Source organism: Petaurus breviceps, unplaced genomic scaffold, assembly GCF_028583685.1.
Source record: "Petaurus breviceps papuanus isolate PSGF00001 unplaced genomic scaffold, PetGlider_PUasm1.0 90683, whole genome shotgun sequence".
In the NCBI taxonomy this organism is placed as follows: domain Eukaryota; kingdom Metazoa; phylum Chordata; class Mammalia; order Diprotodontia; family Petauridae; genus Petaurus; species Petaurus breviceps.
In genome coordinates, this window is record NW_027187308.1 from 242,178 (window position 1) to 257,750 (window position 15,573).

At 34.9% G+C, this 15,573-nt stretch overlaps 1 protein-coding gene across 8 annotated transcripts in view; it reads left to right on the plus strand.

The window, feature by feature from the left end:
- Nucleotides 1–15,573, plus strand: part of CBLB (Cbl proto-oncogene B) — a 226,288-nt gene that overhangs the window by 200,794 nt on the left and 9,921 nt on the right. For all 8 annotated transcript variants that reach the window (XM_069065293.1, XM_069065296.1, XM_069065299.1 and 5 more), the window contains one exon: nt 6,000–6,119. In XM_069065293.1, coding sequence (XP_068921394.1) covers nt 6,000–6,119 — 120 coding nt within the window. The remainder of the gene's footprint in view (nt 1–5,999; nt 6,120–15,573) is intronic.

The window sequence follows — 15,573 nt, forward strand, 5'->3', positions numbered from 1 at the left end:
AGGCAAGAAATAGAATCATAGGTTTTTAGAACTAGAAGGGACTTCCAAGCTCTAGTCTGACCTCACTGAATAGATGAGATTAAGTGAAATATTCATGGTTGCACTACTAAATTGTGGCAAAACTAGTTCTTTTGAATTTCTAAGTCTCTTTATTAACCATTTGAAAAGTACTAAGATAGTTTTAGGTTTGGAAGTAACTAGATGTTTTTCCAACTTCTAGATGCTCACAAGTACTAAATTTTCCATTATGTTAAGGAATGGTTATGTTATTTTTATTGACAGCTTGTGTGATTTATCACACTCAGCTATTTTTTAAAGTGGTTTCTTTGGAAAAAATAACTTAGTGTTTTGTTTTCAAACTGAGGACCCCCGAAAAACAAATAGGTAAACTAACACTATTCATTTTGCAACACCCAGAAAAAAATTATTTCCCAGATGGAATTAACTTTTGTTATAATCATTGCTATATAGGCTGGAACAATATGCTTTGTTACTGTTAGTAAAACATATATCTTAAAGTATGAAGTGACCTGATTGCTAGCTTAACCATGGAAATAGATTTTAAAAAAATTTATTTTTCTTAGGCATAGACCAAAAAATCAACCATATAAAGCCATGAAAAGTGTGGCTCCCTTGCTAATCTTTTAGAGCAGGGATACCTTAAATGAGGTCTGTGATGCTAAATGGTTTCCCTTAGTAGACACTCATTCATACTGAGCATTTCTTTGTCTTGCTCTTTTTAACTTGATTCTGTAATTTAAAAAGTTTGAGCAAGTTTGTTGGAAAGGTTACTCAAGTACTATGACATTTACTGATACTTCATAATTTTCATGTCACCATTTAATCTTCCAAATTGTTAACTTAACAAAATGACCTGCAATTTGAATATGTTACCACAAAGTGGTGATAGTATTCTGCTACAGCTGTTTGATATAAGCAGTTTGACTAAAATTACCACATTTTTCACATTTTCTATTTTTTTTATCAGAAAGTTATCTTATTGCTAAAATAGCCAGATACCAAAACATTTAAAAAGATACTTTTATTGATTTTTAATGTTTTATTGATTCTGTTTCCATATTCTTGTTCTTTTACATTACTATTACTTCCTAATAACCTGCCACAACCAATAGAATACACCTTGTAACAAAGAAATTTAAGAAAATACACTGGCTTATTGACCAATGAATGCTTCATTTCATAGCCTACCATTTCTCTTCTGAGGGGAAGATGTAGGTATATTTATCATGCCTTTAGGGTCAAGATTTGTAGTTACATCAGTGTGAATTCTTATATCTTCTTTTGCTTTTTTCCATTATTATAGTCATTTTTTTATGTAGGTCTTTTGAATCTTCTTACTTTGTGCTATATCAGTTAAAAATTTTCTGCATTTTTCAGAATTCCTCTTATTTAGCATCTCTTGATGTTGCCCTAATATCCATTAGTTTCATATACCATACTTATATCACCATTTGAAGGCCCTCTACTTTGTGTCCAGTTTTTAAAGCGATGTTTTTTGTTGCTATTGTTCAGTTATTTGTCATGTCTGACTCTTCGTGACCCTGTTTGGGGTTTTCTTGGCAAAGGCACTGGAGTACTTTGCCATTTCCTTCTCCAGCTCATCTTACAGATGAGAAAACAGGGTTAAGTGGCTTTCTTAGAGTAACATAGCTGGTAAGTGTCCAGAGGCCAGATTTCATCTCAGGAAAATGAGTCGTTCTGATTCCAGACCCAGGTATTTTTAGACTATACCTTTTAAAGAAATAAAACATAAGGTATAGCTTAATATCTCACTCAATAGTCATTTAATTGCTGTCAGTTTATTCTAACTATAACATTTTATATGCAGCCCTAAGTTTTAACTTTTTATTAAATAACTCATTCTGACTATAATTTGGTGCCCAAACACTCCAGGACTAGGTTGGCACCAACCATCCCCACCTCCTTCATTTCACATTATCTCTCAGCAATACCGATGACCATGGATGGGAGTCGTTCTGCTTTGACTGTTTGAGCTGACCAGAGGAAAGACATTAGCTTTTAAAAAATTCAAGAGCTCTTAAAAGCTCCTACTTCTTTTCTCTAGTTGTAGTAAAAGACAGGGGCCTCCAGGTGGTGCATTGGGTAGAGTTCAAGGCCTGGAGTCATGAAGACCCTTCCTGAATTCAAATGTGGCCTTAGATAACTAGTAGCTGTGTGACCCTGGGCAAGCCGCTTAAATGACTAAACAATAACTACAGCAAAGTAAAAGACAAAGGGAAGAGGAAAATTGTATGGAGTGTCATGCTACCAATGACATGTTTAAGCCACATATGTTCTTTTCTCCATTCAGATTAGGCTATGTGTGTGTGGGGGGGGAGGTAATTTCTTCTTTAGTTTTTTTTAATTTGTTCCTCCCATCCAGAAATATTGGTTCATTCCACATGCATTCATTCAGTAAATACTTATCTGTCACCATATATGGGCTTGGCCAAATGTCCAGTACTCCACATCAGTGCTGGGTAAATCTTGGTATGAGCCAAGTACTAAGTTGAATGATTAGAATGACATTTTTAAAACTAATTTAGTGTTTAAAGTTTCCATCTTTTCTATAGAACAGAAAGTTTTAACAGGCACTTGAGTAAGATTTTAATAGTTCATAGTATCTTGTGTGTAAAAAATATTTCTGACCCTCCATCCACTGTAATTCATTGTAAAAGTCCACTAAATATGAAGAATAAAGAGGAGCCTAAGGGTCAAGGCTTGGAATCAAACGACCTGTGTTCAAGTCATGACTGCCACCTATCATCCATGTGACCTTGGCAAAACTTATGTTCATTGTGTCTTGTGGTGACCTTCACTTTCCTCGTGAGATGGATATTATAATTTACTGCTCTTACTCTACCACTCCCCTCCTCAGGTTGTTTCTAATCCCAAGGTAAATCCATAACAGAAATAGGATGCAAATCAAAGCTTTTATTAGAGAGTTTTACAAATACATCAAAGCAATTTTTCATAATAATGCTAATATAATTTCATAATCTGTGATTTTATCTTCTGTATAGAAGATTTTAAAATTTGAAAATTCAGAACTAGTTTACTCAGTTTGGATTTTGAAATTCAAGTTTTTCTAATTTCATAGGCCTAGATTTTGTCAACAGTGTTCATCTGAGAACTCCATAGCAGAGACACAGTTGTACCACTTTCACAGGAAGGAAGGAAAGAGGGAGGGAGGAAGAAGAATAAAAAGAAAGGAAGGAGGGAGAAATTATTTATTAAGTGTGTAGTGCCAGACACTCCATCCAGCCAAAGCAGTGGCTTCTCCTCTGTCATTTCCTCCCATTAATTTAAATATGTAAGCACCAGTACCATTACCATCTTACCTGTCTTCTCTAAGCAACCTTGAGTGGGGAGGGGGAGTGTATGTGAATAACTATGTTCTCCTTTTTCAACTGTCTTCTCAGTAAGCATGATGTCATTTGCCTTTTACTCTGTAGTAAACTAGTTCTAACCTTGCATTTGTCTTTAAAAGAAGAGATCTGAATCCATTCATATTTTCTTTTTTTACTTTTCTTTTTCTTTATTTTGCTTGTCTTGGGTAATTATTTTTGCCTTATTCAGCTTCATAGGATTATAGATTTAGGACTGGATATAAAGCTAGTCTAGAGAGACAGAATAGAGAAGACCCATGAGAAAGACAGCGTAAACATATGAAGCAAGCACAGGAGTGCCCTCCTGGGATTCAAGACCCTCTAAAACCTGATTCCTGGCTACTTGTCTTACCTTGCATCCCATTATTCCTTATGGAAATCTTCCACTAGGACATTGAGAAGTAATATAGGCATATGCTCCTTGAAGTAGCAACCTCTCTATTACAGGAATGTTTCAAGAACTTCATCTAAAAAGCTTTATTCTAATTAGTGTAGAATATTGATCTTGAAAAGTTCAGTTATTTGTAAACATCTTTTCTTTCCTTATGGATCTTTTATTTTTACCAAATGACCTCTTATTCCTTTATGTTTTCTTTAAGAATTTATATATTTTATTATGATTTATAGGAAATGGCAAATTTCCTATCTTACAGGAAATATTAAATTGTGATTTATAGGAAATTATCAGCTTTAGTATCTAATCAAATTGCTTTCCATATTATTAAATTCATTTTTGATATAATAATCTGTTAAGTAAGTATTCAAGTGTCTGCCATATATATATATCACATTGTGTCAAAGATGGTAATTGTCTCAATTTTGTTTTACCTCCAGACTATAAATCAGAAAATATATTTTAATAATCCTTGCTGTCTTTCAGCTATTTGATATCAGTGGGGTCATACATTATGATAGAAATAATTCTACACATAGAGTCAGCAGAACCTGGATTTGAATCATGAACTGGTTCTGTGGCCATTAGCAAGGCTTGTCCCCTCTTGGAGCCTCAGTTTCCTTATAACAACATTACTGTCCCTGTTAACAAAATCCAAGAATATTGTAGCACTGAAAAACTCATTTTTAATAAATCTGTTTATTATGGTGGTCTGTTATTGAGCCAACCACATTTTGAAAGAATACCTAAAAATGAACCTTGATAGTTTTTTATGACAAAATACCTTTTATCAAATTATTCCAAAGTTCTAGAACAATACTTTAAATATTTGGGAAGGAGGCGGCTAGGTGGCACAGTGAATAGAGCACCAGCCCTGGGGTCAGAAGGACCTGAGTTCAAATCTGGCCTCAGACACTTAACACTTACTAGCCATGTGACCTTGGGCAAGTCAGTTAACCCCAATTGCCCTGCCCTCCCCCCTCCAAAAAGCAAAATACATATATATATATACACACACATTTGGAAAGATGGAATTTTGAAAATACTGTGTCCTAATTTGTTTATTTACATGACTCCTAGCTCTTCAGATTAACATAGGCAATGTTTCTTTGTGCAAAAGATAGAAAATTGGTGGTCCATTTAGAACTTAGAGCTCATCTCTCCCTTCTATCCTTACTCACCTCTGAATATATATAGTTGATAACAGAATAAAAAAGTACTCAGGGTGCAAGCTCCAACTTCTTAAATAGGAAAGGCTTACATATGAGGTAACTGATGTTTTATTTCTTTAAGATACCTTGAGAATAAATGAATTGAGATGCTCCTACTGAGGTCACAGAGACCTCATAGAAGCTCAAAAGAGTTCTGTATTCAAGCTGATTTGACAGAACTCGTCCTTGAAAACACATTGTTAATTGTTGGTTCCAGTTTCTGTACATAGTTGAAAGTAATAAAACTGAGAGGCAGAATGGTATAGTAGATGGGGCCCTGGGCTTGGAATCAGGATGCCTTGGTTCTAATGTTGCTTCTGCTGATTACTGAGAGATTTTGAGTAAAGCACTTTCTCTCCCTGTTTATTATTTCCCTCTTTTGTAAAATGAGGGAGTTGAATTACATCACTTCTGAGGTTTTTCCCTACACTAAAGATCAGTGAAATCTAGAATCTCTGATTTAAAACATTCAGCAGTTCCAACTGGCGGCCTTCCTTTTTCTGTTGCCCCCGACCCTAGCCACCAAAGTTAGAGAGAATCAGATTCATAGTATATTCGAAACTTTGCAGGAAGAGTAGCAAAGTTTCTAATAAGTTAGCTTCATATGTAAGTATGAGGGAGCCTGAGCCTATCACCCAGGCTTTATAGCTCAAATACTAAGTTATAGTGCTAGATTTTTAAAGTTCTATTCCTACCTTCATGGATCTTATAGCTAATTAACAGAGATTAAGTATATGTATATGCCATCAATAGTCAATATTGAGAATATCTCCTGAGGGAGGAATGAGACTGAGATTATACTGACAGCTTAGAGAATGGTGTTTATTAGCGTTCCTAAATTAGTTTTCTTAATAGGTTTTCAAGCTTGGACTAATTGGTTAAAAAAAAAAGGCAATAGGCTTTTGGTGACTTGGGGGGAAAGAGAGGGGCTAGTAAACAAATATTTCCATTGTTTTTAATTGAAATGTTGTGTTTATGTTAAAGATCCCTTTTTTGATTCAGCAAATGGCTTAGTACCTATGCCTCCTGCTCGGAGATTAGCGAATGAAAATGTCAAAACGAACAGGACATCTCAAGACTATGATCAGCTTCCTTCAGCTTCAGGTGAGTTGATTACAGATTGAAATAATTGCATTGTAATAGTGCTTTTTTTGTGTTATTGGCCTAGTGATGTCGTGTCTGTGGACCATCCTTGCCAAGTGCAAAGCGAGGTCGTCAGCAGCATGACGTCACAAAGGTTAATTTTTCAGCAATATTTTTTATATTGCTCTTAGCTCTGGGAGGCCATTTATTAAGTTGCAGAGGTCTGAGCTGATGTAATGCATCAGTGATACATCAGTGGAGGAAGTCACCTACCCTGGTGAAATCACAGATCCTTGCAATGTTGGAGGATTTTTGCTTTTCAGAGTGTTTTAAATTCCATTATGTCATTTGAATAGAAGATACTACCAACCTCTGCCCCAGATAAAGCCATTTGGAGACCATGATTATGGATCTTGTGATGAGGAGATGTTCAGTTCTTTTACCTTAGTACTGGAGGAATAGGGCTGTATACTGAAAAGAACAATGGATTTAGAGCCAAAAGATTAACATTTGAATCTCACATATGCCACTTACTACCTGTGTAATCCTGGGGAAGACCTTTAAATAGTTTTGGCCTGTTTCCTCTTCAGTACAATGAGAAAGTTGAATTGAATAAGCTCCAAAGTCATTTCCTTCCCTGGATCCACTAAGATTAGTGCTGGGGGAAAGGAATTAGACATAAGAATAACACTTTTTGAGATCACAGACTTAGAACGAGAAGGAAGGACCCTGGGAAATATTCTAGGCCACGTCTTTATTTTATAAATGAGGAAACTGAAGAAAGTAAAATCCAGAGTCACATGGTAAGTTACAGGTAGAGCCTGGATTTGAACCTAAGTCATTTAACTCTTTTTCTAATGCTTTTCTACCACCTGAAACCATGAAGTGTAAATCTTCTGGTCCATTTTGCTATATGGAGATACTGTAAGTTTTGGAAGTACGAGGTTGAAAGCTCAGTAATATATTTTTCTTAGAAATTTGGTCAGAAGATGATGCAAATACTATTGTAATCACAGAGTTTTAGAATTGAAACACACCTCAAACCCCATCTAATACAACCTGTATATAAACAGGAATCACCTCTGTGAAATCTTCAACAAGGGAACAAGAGCCTTTGTTCTGAGACAGCCTATGTCACTTTGAGATGGTTCTTAATTATCAGGAGTGTTTTCTTTACAATCAACCTGAATTCTGTCTTCCTCTCTCTAATTTCAATGTGTTGTTCCTATTTCTGCCATATTGTGGCCACACAGGACAGCTCTAAGTCTTTTTCCTTTGGACAGTCCCATATCACCATTAGAGTTTAATGTGCTTGGTCAAACCATGGAGCACCCAGCACTCTTCCTGTAATGGGGTCTGTATTCAGAGAGCATTGGCAGTGTATAATGAGTAGTTAGCATGTGAGAAATGAGGAGTGACCTCTAGGTAACCCAAATCTGTTTGATTGGCGCTTCTCCTCTCTTAGTCAAAAGAGGAGAAATAACTTAGAATTTTATCACAAAAGGAGTCTATCAGTTGTGAGTTTATGCATCTTTATCCACATATGGGTGAAGACCTTACTTCTCCCAGTGGTTCCCCAAGCATTTGTAGGTAAGGAATCCATCCTTGTATTCGTCAGTGTCTTTCACATGCTGGAATGAACACTTGCTCTTAAGAATGAAAATTTTATATTATCCTGTTAAATTCAAAATCATACATTTAAATGGTTTTTTAAAACTTAGTGAAATATAACCTGTTTGTATTTGTGTTTCCTTGTGCATGCTTATACCTGGCTGTTATGTGCAAACTAACATTTTTTAATAACAAGACATTTCTCATGCTTTCCATTCTAACAGTCCTGAAGTTCTTCCAGATTTCTTTGTAATGTTCCCACTTAATGCATCCTGTGGTGTCCCAAAGAATAAAGTGTCTACAGTACTGTTTAGTAGCTTTTTGATGTTATATTTGGCTAATTTTTTATTTGAAAAGTTTTAGAGATGTTAACAATATTCTTCTGAGAGTTACTCAGATTATCTATGACCAAGCCCTACAATTGCCAATATGAATTTCTTTAGAAATGCTTGGGTGGATTTCCTTCCCTTGAAAGTAAAAAGGCTTAGCTAGAAACAGTGGTCTATGAGCTAACATAAAATTGATTGTCTAGTCTCTGAGGGTAGCCACTGTTTTTTATTTTCCTGAGAGTATTGCAAAGCATATGTTATTAATCTTGATTTATAAATGAAATGAAAGACAAATGTCCAGTAAAATGGATGGTTTTAGCTTATCAGTACATATTTTTGAGGGGTAAAATAGTTTATAATCCTTAAGTCAGTTAAACAAAATTGTATTATATAACCGTAAATCCATGAGGTAGTTTTTCAAAATCATTTTCATTATTTTACGTAATTAATATATGGGGTGGGTATATCCACGGTAGCACCTCACACCTCTCTGGGTGTGTGGATAACTACATGTTCTCTGGGCTACCTCACTTACTTCAGCCTACTCTGTCTGTAGCAGATTGAAGTTCCCAGAGAAGGACCATCACTACCTGTTTACATTCAAATTCTCTAAGAGCCTTTACAGGCTCTTATCAATTCCTACTCATCAATTCAGCACTTGAGTTTGAACTCCCATTGATGCATTTCTCTTTATACAACAAGCAATTCACAATGATACTTATAGATGTTAAATATAGTTATTTTGTAATGAAGCAAAAGAAATAATATCATAGTTATTCCTGTTAAAGCAAATGCATATGGTTTACACATGTGTGTGTCTGTGTCTGTCCACGTGTTCATATGTGAGCCGCACTCTCCCACCAATGTACTCGGTGTCTATAGGGGAGTGGACTCACACAGAAGAAATTTGTCAGAGAGGCACATGAGTGAGTAAAATCCACATAATCAGAGAAACTTACCATTCTGGAACTGAAGACTTTGGTATTCTCTTTCTATCTCAGGAACCATCCATAGAAGTTCCTTAATAGCATAACTTTCTATTAATATCAGTTTTTGATAACTATGATCATTAGATGCTTCCATTGCTGAAGTAGTTAGTCCACTGATTGATTTCCACAATCCCTAGCCTTCAATCTGTTCCTCTGCTCAACTACTTATTCCTTTCTATCAACTATAGTATCAAGTGAATCAGTTCAAAATATAGCTGTTCACCCACAACAACTTTTATTTTCCTAGGCTCAGAGTACAATCAGATAATTTGTGCTTGTCCCATAATCATAGAGTCGTTTTGCTATCCTGTCTCCACATATGTACATTTGTTACATTCGAAGTCTGCAACTGTTGTCTCAGAACTCTAAAGCATAAAAGCTCCCAAAAATAGCCTCTTAGAGTTGCAGTTTTTCTTTAGAATTCTGGGCAGAGTTTAACTGAGCAACAGACCTTAAGGGAACAGTATATTACATCTGTATTAATACCTAGTCATATCTTATCAGAGATTGTGATATTTTATTTTTTTCTGGTCGTTTTTTTGTTCCTGTGGGGTTGGGAGATATGCTGGCTGATGAGAGGTTCAGATGTCTAATGAATTATACTATTGATTAATAGATTGGAAGTGGCCTCAATACTCTGGTTCATTGATTTATCTTTATTCAGCATGTATGTAGGAAATCTTTGAATTACAGAGCTGCAGAAAAACCTAGGTGATCATCTAATCTGTTAGTACCAAAGTAATTTAAGTATGGGCTGCTTTAGCGTTTGATATGGTGATATCACCATTAATGAAGAAAATGACCTTGAAAAATATTTTCTTGTCATAACCTTCATAACCAAAGATTAGAGCATAAGCATAATATTTTATTGTAATAAAGGTGATTAGAGCATAGTCATTAAATAATAAATGAAGTAACAAGTGCCAGAAAATATAAAACTCTGGCAATAAAGACATTCCAAGGCAGCTGGGTGATGCAGTTGGTGGAGTTCTGGGCCTGAAATAAGGAAGACATGAGTTCACACCCTGCCTCACCTCTCCTCAGATACTTACTACCTATGTGATTCTTGGTGAGTCACTCAGCCTCTTTTTGCCTCAGTTTTCTCAGCTATAAAATGGAGATAATAATATATGTAGGTACCTCCCAGGGTTATTGTGAGTGTCAAATGAGGTATTTGTTAAGCACTCTATCTGGCACATAGTAAGCACTATATAAATGCTATTATTAATAATCGTCATCATTAATAATTCTAAAATCATATTAGCTTTGCTTTGGGGGCCAGCTGAGTAGGCCTAATGTAATTTTTTTTTTCTAAGAGACACATCTGCTTAAAAAAAAGACAAAAAATAACTGCCCACCCTTGCTGGGTAGGTTATTTGCATTTTATTTAACAGGCATCCAAGCATTTCATTATGACTAATATTAATGAGTTTCAAAGTATAATCAGTCAATCAGTCAACAATAATAAATTTCTGACTAACGATCAGGAAGTTGAAGGGAACTGCCACCTCCCTTACTGAGTAGGCAATAAAGGGAATAAGAAGAAAGCTTTGAGCTCTTCACGGTTATGTCTCCTGTTTTTATCATGTGTATGTGTGTGTGTGGGGGGGGGGGGCGGTTTGTCCTTTGTTCTCAAAGAGGACCAGCACATCAGGAAGATGATGACAAGACTTGTGATTGAACTGCATTTCACTGACGGAGGGCTGTGCAGTGACCAACCTCAGTTTCTCGAGGGAAGGAGTGTTGCCTAGCAGGATTGGGCCAGGCTGGGTTAGAGCTTTACCTAGGTTGTAGTTACCAGGGAGAGAACATCACCAGCTTGGTAGTAGTCTAACAAAATATTCTTAGTTTTTCTGCTTCTGAAAAAATTAAGTGTTGTCGAAATTTTATATAAATGTAAAAAGTGCAAAAATTACTCAGTCTTTAAAAGAGATTATTTTAAATTTTTTACCTTCTGTATTTTGGTGCCCTTAGTCATCCCATCCAACCCACAGATGTATTTTGTGAATGAATATTTATGTAATACTTTGCTAACTTTGCAAATCATAGAAAGGCACAATCACTTTGAGTAAAAGAAGAACATGTAAATTATGAAAATGTTTGTGAACAGTAACCCCAGACTCTGTGGCTCCTTTACTGTCTCCTCTATGAGAACATAATTTTGCAAAAATAGAGCTTCACCAATTTGGGTACATGGCCTTCTTTGTTGTCACTCAGATCCCCAGCTAGAAAGCTCTGTCCATCTGACCCTCCCTCTCTCAGTGTTTAGATCCATTCTTGTGCCTTCTGACTCTTTCTGGGGTCTGATCAATATAAAATTTAGGATCATGGGTCTAGAGCAGCAGCCCTCTTATCTGATGCCATCATTCTAAAGTTATGGAATGGGTCCACAAACGTGACTGGGTGAAGGCAGCATAAAACCCATTGTGAGGGGGGAAAAGTGAACTACATAGAGTATCTTACTTAAGTTCATGAACTCATGAATTTACCTGAATGAAGTCGTCCTCAATTGTCTATTGGTAAAACAGGGAACAATTTCCTGTTTTTATATCGTGGGAATAGAAAACCAACTTTTATGTAAAGAATTTCATTTAACAGCTAACTTTCAAAGACATCTTTATTCCTTGTATAAAGGGATACCTGTAGTCATATTGACATCATTTGGTTGTCAAATTTAGGGTAAAATGATTTTTTGAGAGAAAATGAGAGATTCAATTTCCCTAGGGAATTTCTTTCATCAGCATGTATATTATCAAGGCAGTTTTCTTCTCAAATACACATTAGTTCATTTTGAATGGAGAACTAAGAACTCTGGATATCTACTTTGCTATCAATTTCTGTGAAATTTATAGTTTATAATCGATACTGCCAGGGCACTATTCATATGTTGTGTCATTTTCCCTACCCAAGATGTGTGACAGTGGCAATGTTCTCTTGTAATAAATATCACAGATCTCAGGAAAATTATAATTTGCTTCTATTGGCCTTTAATTTTGTTCACTATTTATTCAGAGAGCCCTGAACTTGGAGTCAGAGTACCAGGGTTCAAAACTCTTCTGGTAAAACTGTGACTTTAGGAAAATCTCTTTACTTGAGTTGAACTCGGTTTCTTCATCTCCAAAATGTGGAGTTACATTAGACAGCCTCTGAAATCTCTTTCAGGTTTAAAACCTGTGATCCTAACTGCAGAATCATTAAACCTCTCTAGATCTCCCTCTATAGTTATTGAATCTTCAGGCCTCAAATGCATTGTTATTGAGTGGAAACTTAGAGCCTTTGTTCATATGCAGATCACAGGGTTACCATCCTGTCCTCTAGGTTATTACAGATTTTAATAAACCAATGGATAGATTGAACTTGTCTTCTAGATTAGTTCTTTACATATGAAATACAGAAACTGGATGCTTGTGTGTCTTTGGGATTCTAATAGTCTTTTTTTGCTGAGGCTAATGTGTTTTTATTTTGTCCTTTTGGAGATGACAGGACGAGAATTTGGGTATGACTACTGTACCTTTCAAACCCAATTCCTTCTTTTATGGCTCCTTAAATAAATGATAATGACTCATGTTTATATAGAGCATTTCTGTGGAAGGAATTTTTCTGAAGGATTCAAAAGTACTTTACTATCTAATTTATAAAATCTTCCCTCTTATCTCCATGTCTAAAGAATCTGTGTGCTTCATATGATTTATGTATATACAATCTACACACACAATGAAGCCTTAGCACATTTTTTCCATAATTTTCCACAATTTTTCTTGTTAAAAATTTTTAGAAAATATATTCTTAACAATATAAATTCTATTCCAAGGAAATTTCAAGTTAGAAATATGTGAAAGGAATTTCATTTCTAGACCCATGTGCTCATGCAGATAATAATTCTTTATCTTGTAATCCTTTAAAAAATAGTTTACAGGGTTTTCAAAGTAAGTATATAAGTGTGTTCCAGCACTCCATATTCATTTCCTTCTTTGGGATAGTATAAGACCACACAATTTTAATTGTTTGCTTGAAAAAAAACTCAGAGGACATTATACTTTTGAAGCTTTAGCATCATATTCTAAGAAAATTCAAGGTTATAATATAGAATTCAGTACTTCATAACACATCCGTACAAGTTCTTCCAAATCTGATTTGAAATAAATATTTTCCTACATTGTACTTGTGAAGGTGAGGCAAACTTGTAATATTAGTGTTATAGGGAACAATCCCTAAAAGGAAATCACACCTCTTCTATAACTTATAATGTTAGAGAATGATAGATTGGGAGGGGGGGGGGGGGGGATAGGAGGGGTGGAGAAGGGATGTAGAAGGAATAAGAGGTTACTTGGTTTGTCCAGCATCTCAATGCCAGTTTATACCAGGGGTGGGACTCGAACCCATTTCTTGTTTCTGGGGCCAGCTCTTTCTCTTCTGTGCCACAGTATCTTTATTATTCTTGTTTAGTAGTATGGAAATATTTGCCCATTCCATTTCAAGAGAGAGAAAATGAATTTTATAATAGGATCAAATGTTCCCCAACTTAGCTCCTTTCACTTGGCAACCTTGGGTGCATTTCACACAAGGATTGTCTTTCTGCATAATCTTTAATGGTAAGACTTTTAAGGGAAATGGTATAATTTAAGGTTCTTCATCAAAAAACATTTTTTAAACTCTCAACAGTGTTATGGGGTGTTAAATTAATTCTACTAAATTAACATTATAACATCATTCTCTTTCAGGCTGCTTTCTTTTTAATTAATAATTTCAGTACCTGCAATATTCAGCACATATTGCTTATAAATACTGCCTTCATATCTATATATTTTTCTTCTGTAACTATGTCTGAAAAGTACCCCTAAAATCATATGTTATATCCTCATCTTTAACTATCATAATTATCTAGCATGATATATGTCAAGATTTTAATTTGAATTAAATGAAAACTGCATGTTAAATCATGTCCTTCTATAATTGGAAGGTTGTTTTTATGGTGGCAGTAATTCCAGTTTATGGAATAAATTAATTCCAGAATTAACTGATCTATCTTACAGTAGAATTCATAAAGGCATAGTTTATAGGGCATATAAGGCTCCTTATATCTTTTAGCCAGTTAAATTTACATACCATTCTTTCCTTCCAGTTCTATTCAAATATCATGACTTCTTGGATTTCTTATGAAATCCCTTCCTCCCACACACCCTTTTATTTTTAGTGAAGAAAATAGATACCTAAGAGTAAGAACTCTTCATTTCTAATACAGACATTGCCAGTGATTTACTATGTAAACATAGTCAAGCTTTTCACCCTACATTGTCTTTCTAAATATTTAAAGACTCTCTTTTTTACCTTTATTCAGTTAAGATGTCTTTATGTTAAGTTTTCTAGCCTTGTTTATAAAGTTGATAAAGCTTTGAAGTGTATTTAGTATAATTTTCTATATTCAAATTTAATATATTGGACATAAATATATATTAAAAGTATATACTATTCAAAATATATTCAAATTTTCTATATTCAGATTTATAATTGGAAAATATTTAGTATCATTTTAAAGGAAATTTTAATTTAGCAGCTCTTGAATTCCTTTAGTGTATATTGCTTCATAAAGAAACTAATTTCATTGTAATGGCATAAAACTCTTCAGAATTTCCAATCTAATCTGTTTGGACTCATGGTGATTTTGACTGAACTCTATAGTGTCTTCTTATGCATGGTGATTGTGTATCATGCCCAGTTCAGTAACAGCAAGCATCCATTGTATGCAAGGCACTGGACTAAGCTAGGTTTTGAAGATACAAAGACAAACAGAAAAAATCTTGACTTCAAGGAGTGTCCATTCTGCTGAAGGATTATTGCATGTACATCGATAAGGTTTTTGTGGTTTGTTTTTTTAAGTATAATTTGAGAGTTAAAAGGGAACTAACAACTAGGGAGAAATGGGAAAGGATCCTCTGTTGTCCTTTGTAGAAATGCTCTTTTTTTTTTTTAACAATTCAAGGATGCTTGTTACATTTTTCTCTAAACAAATATCCAATAATTAATTTAAAAAAAGTATTTCCAACAGCATACCTAACGGTATCTACCATGAAAGAAAATTGTTTCTCCCTTAGCTAAAGTCTATCAGAAATATATTCATTATGTTGCAAGTAATTTCACTTAGAGAGAGATTCTAAGAGTTCCGAGAAAAAAAACGAAATTCTGTGGTTACAAAAGGAACAAATGCACACGTTTAGGAGTTGTAGTTTTGAATTATTTGTCAGAGGGATTGATTACAATGTGAGCACATCCTTAATGAAGATGAAAAGTAAGGACATGCCTCCTGAACTGGTCAAAGCTTTATATTTCTTGGTGGGATTAAGATTACTTCCAAATTCTAATCTGGTCAAGGATTCTAGGGAGATGGGGAAGACCAGAGGCTACAAAATGGAAGCCTGCTGCTCTGGGTTTCCATGCTATGCTGACAATTGCACTAAATGGCATTGACTAAGACAGATGAAGGTTATAAAGATGATTAAAGAATGAAATACCTATTTAAAAAAGAACATTGGGCTAGGAATCCAGTGA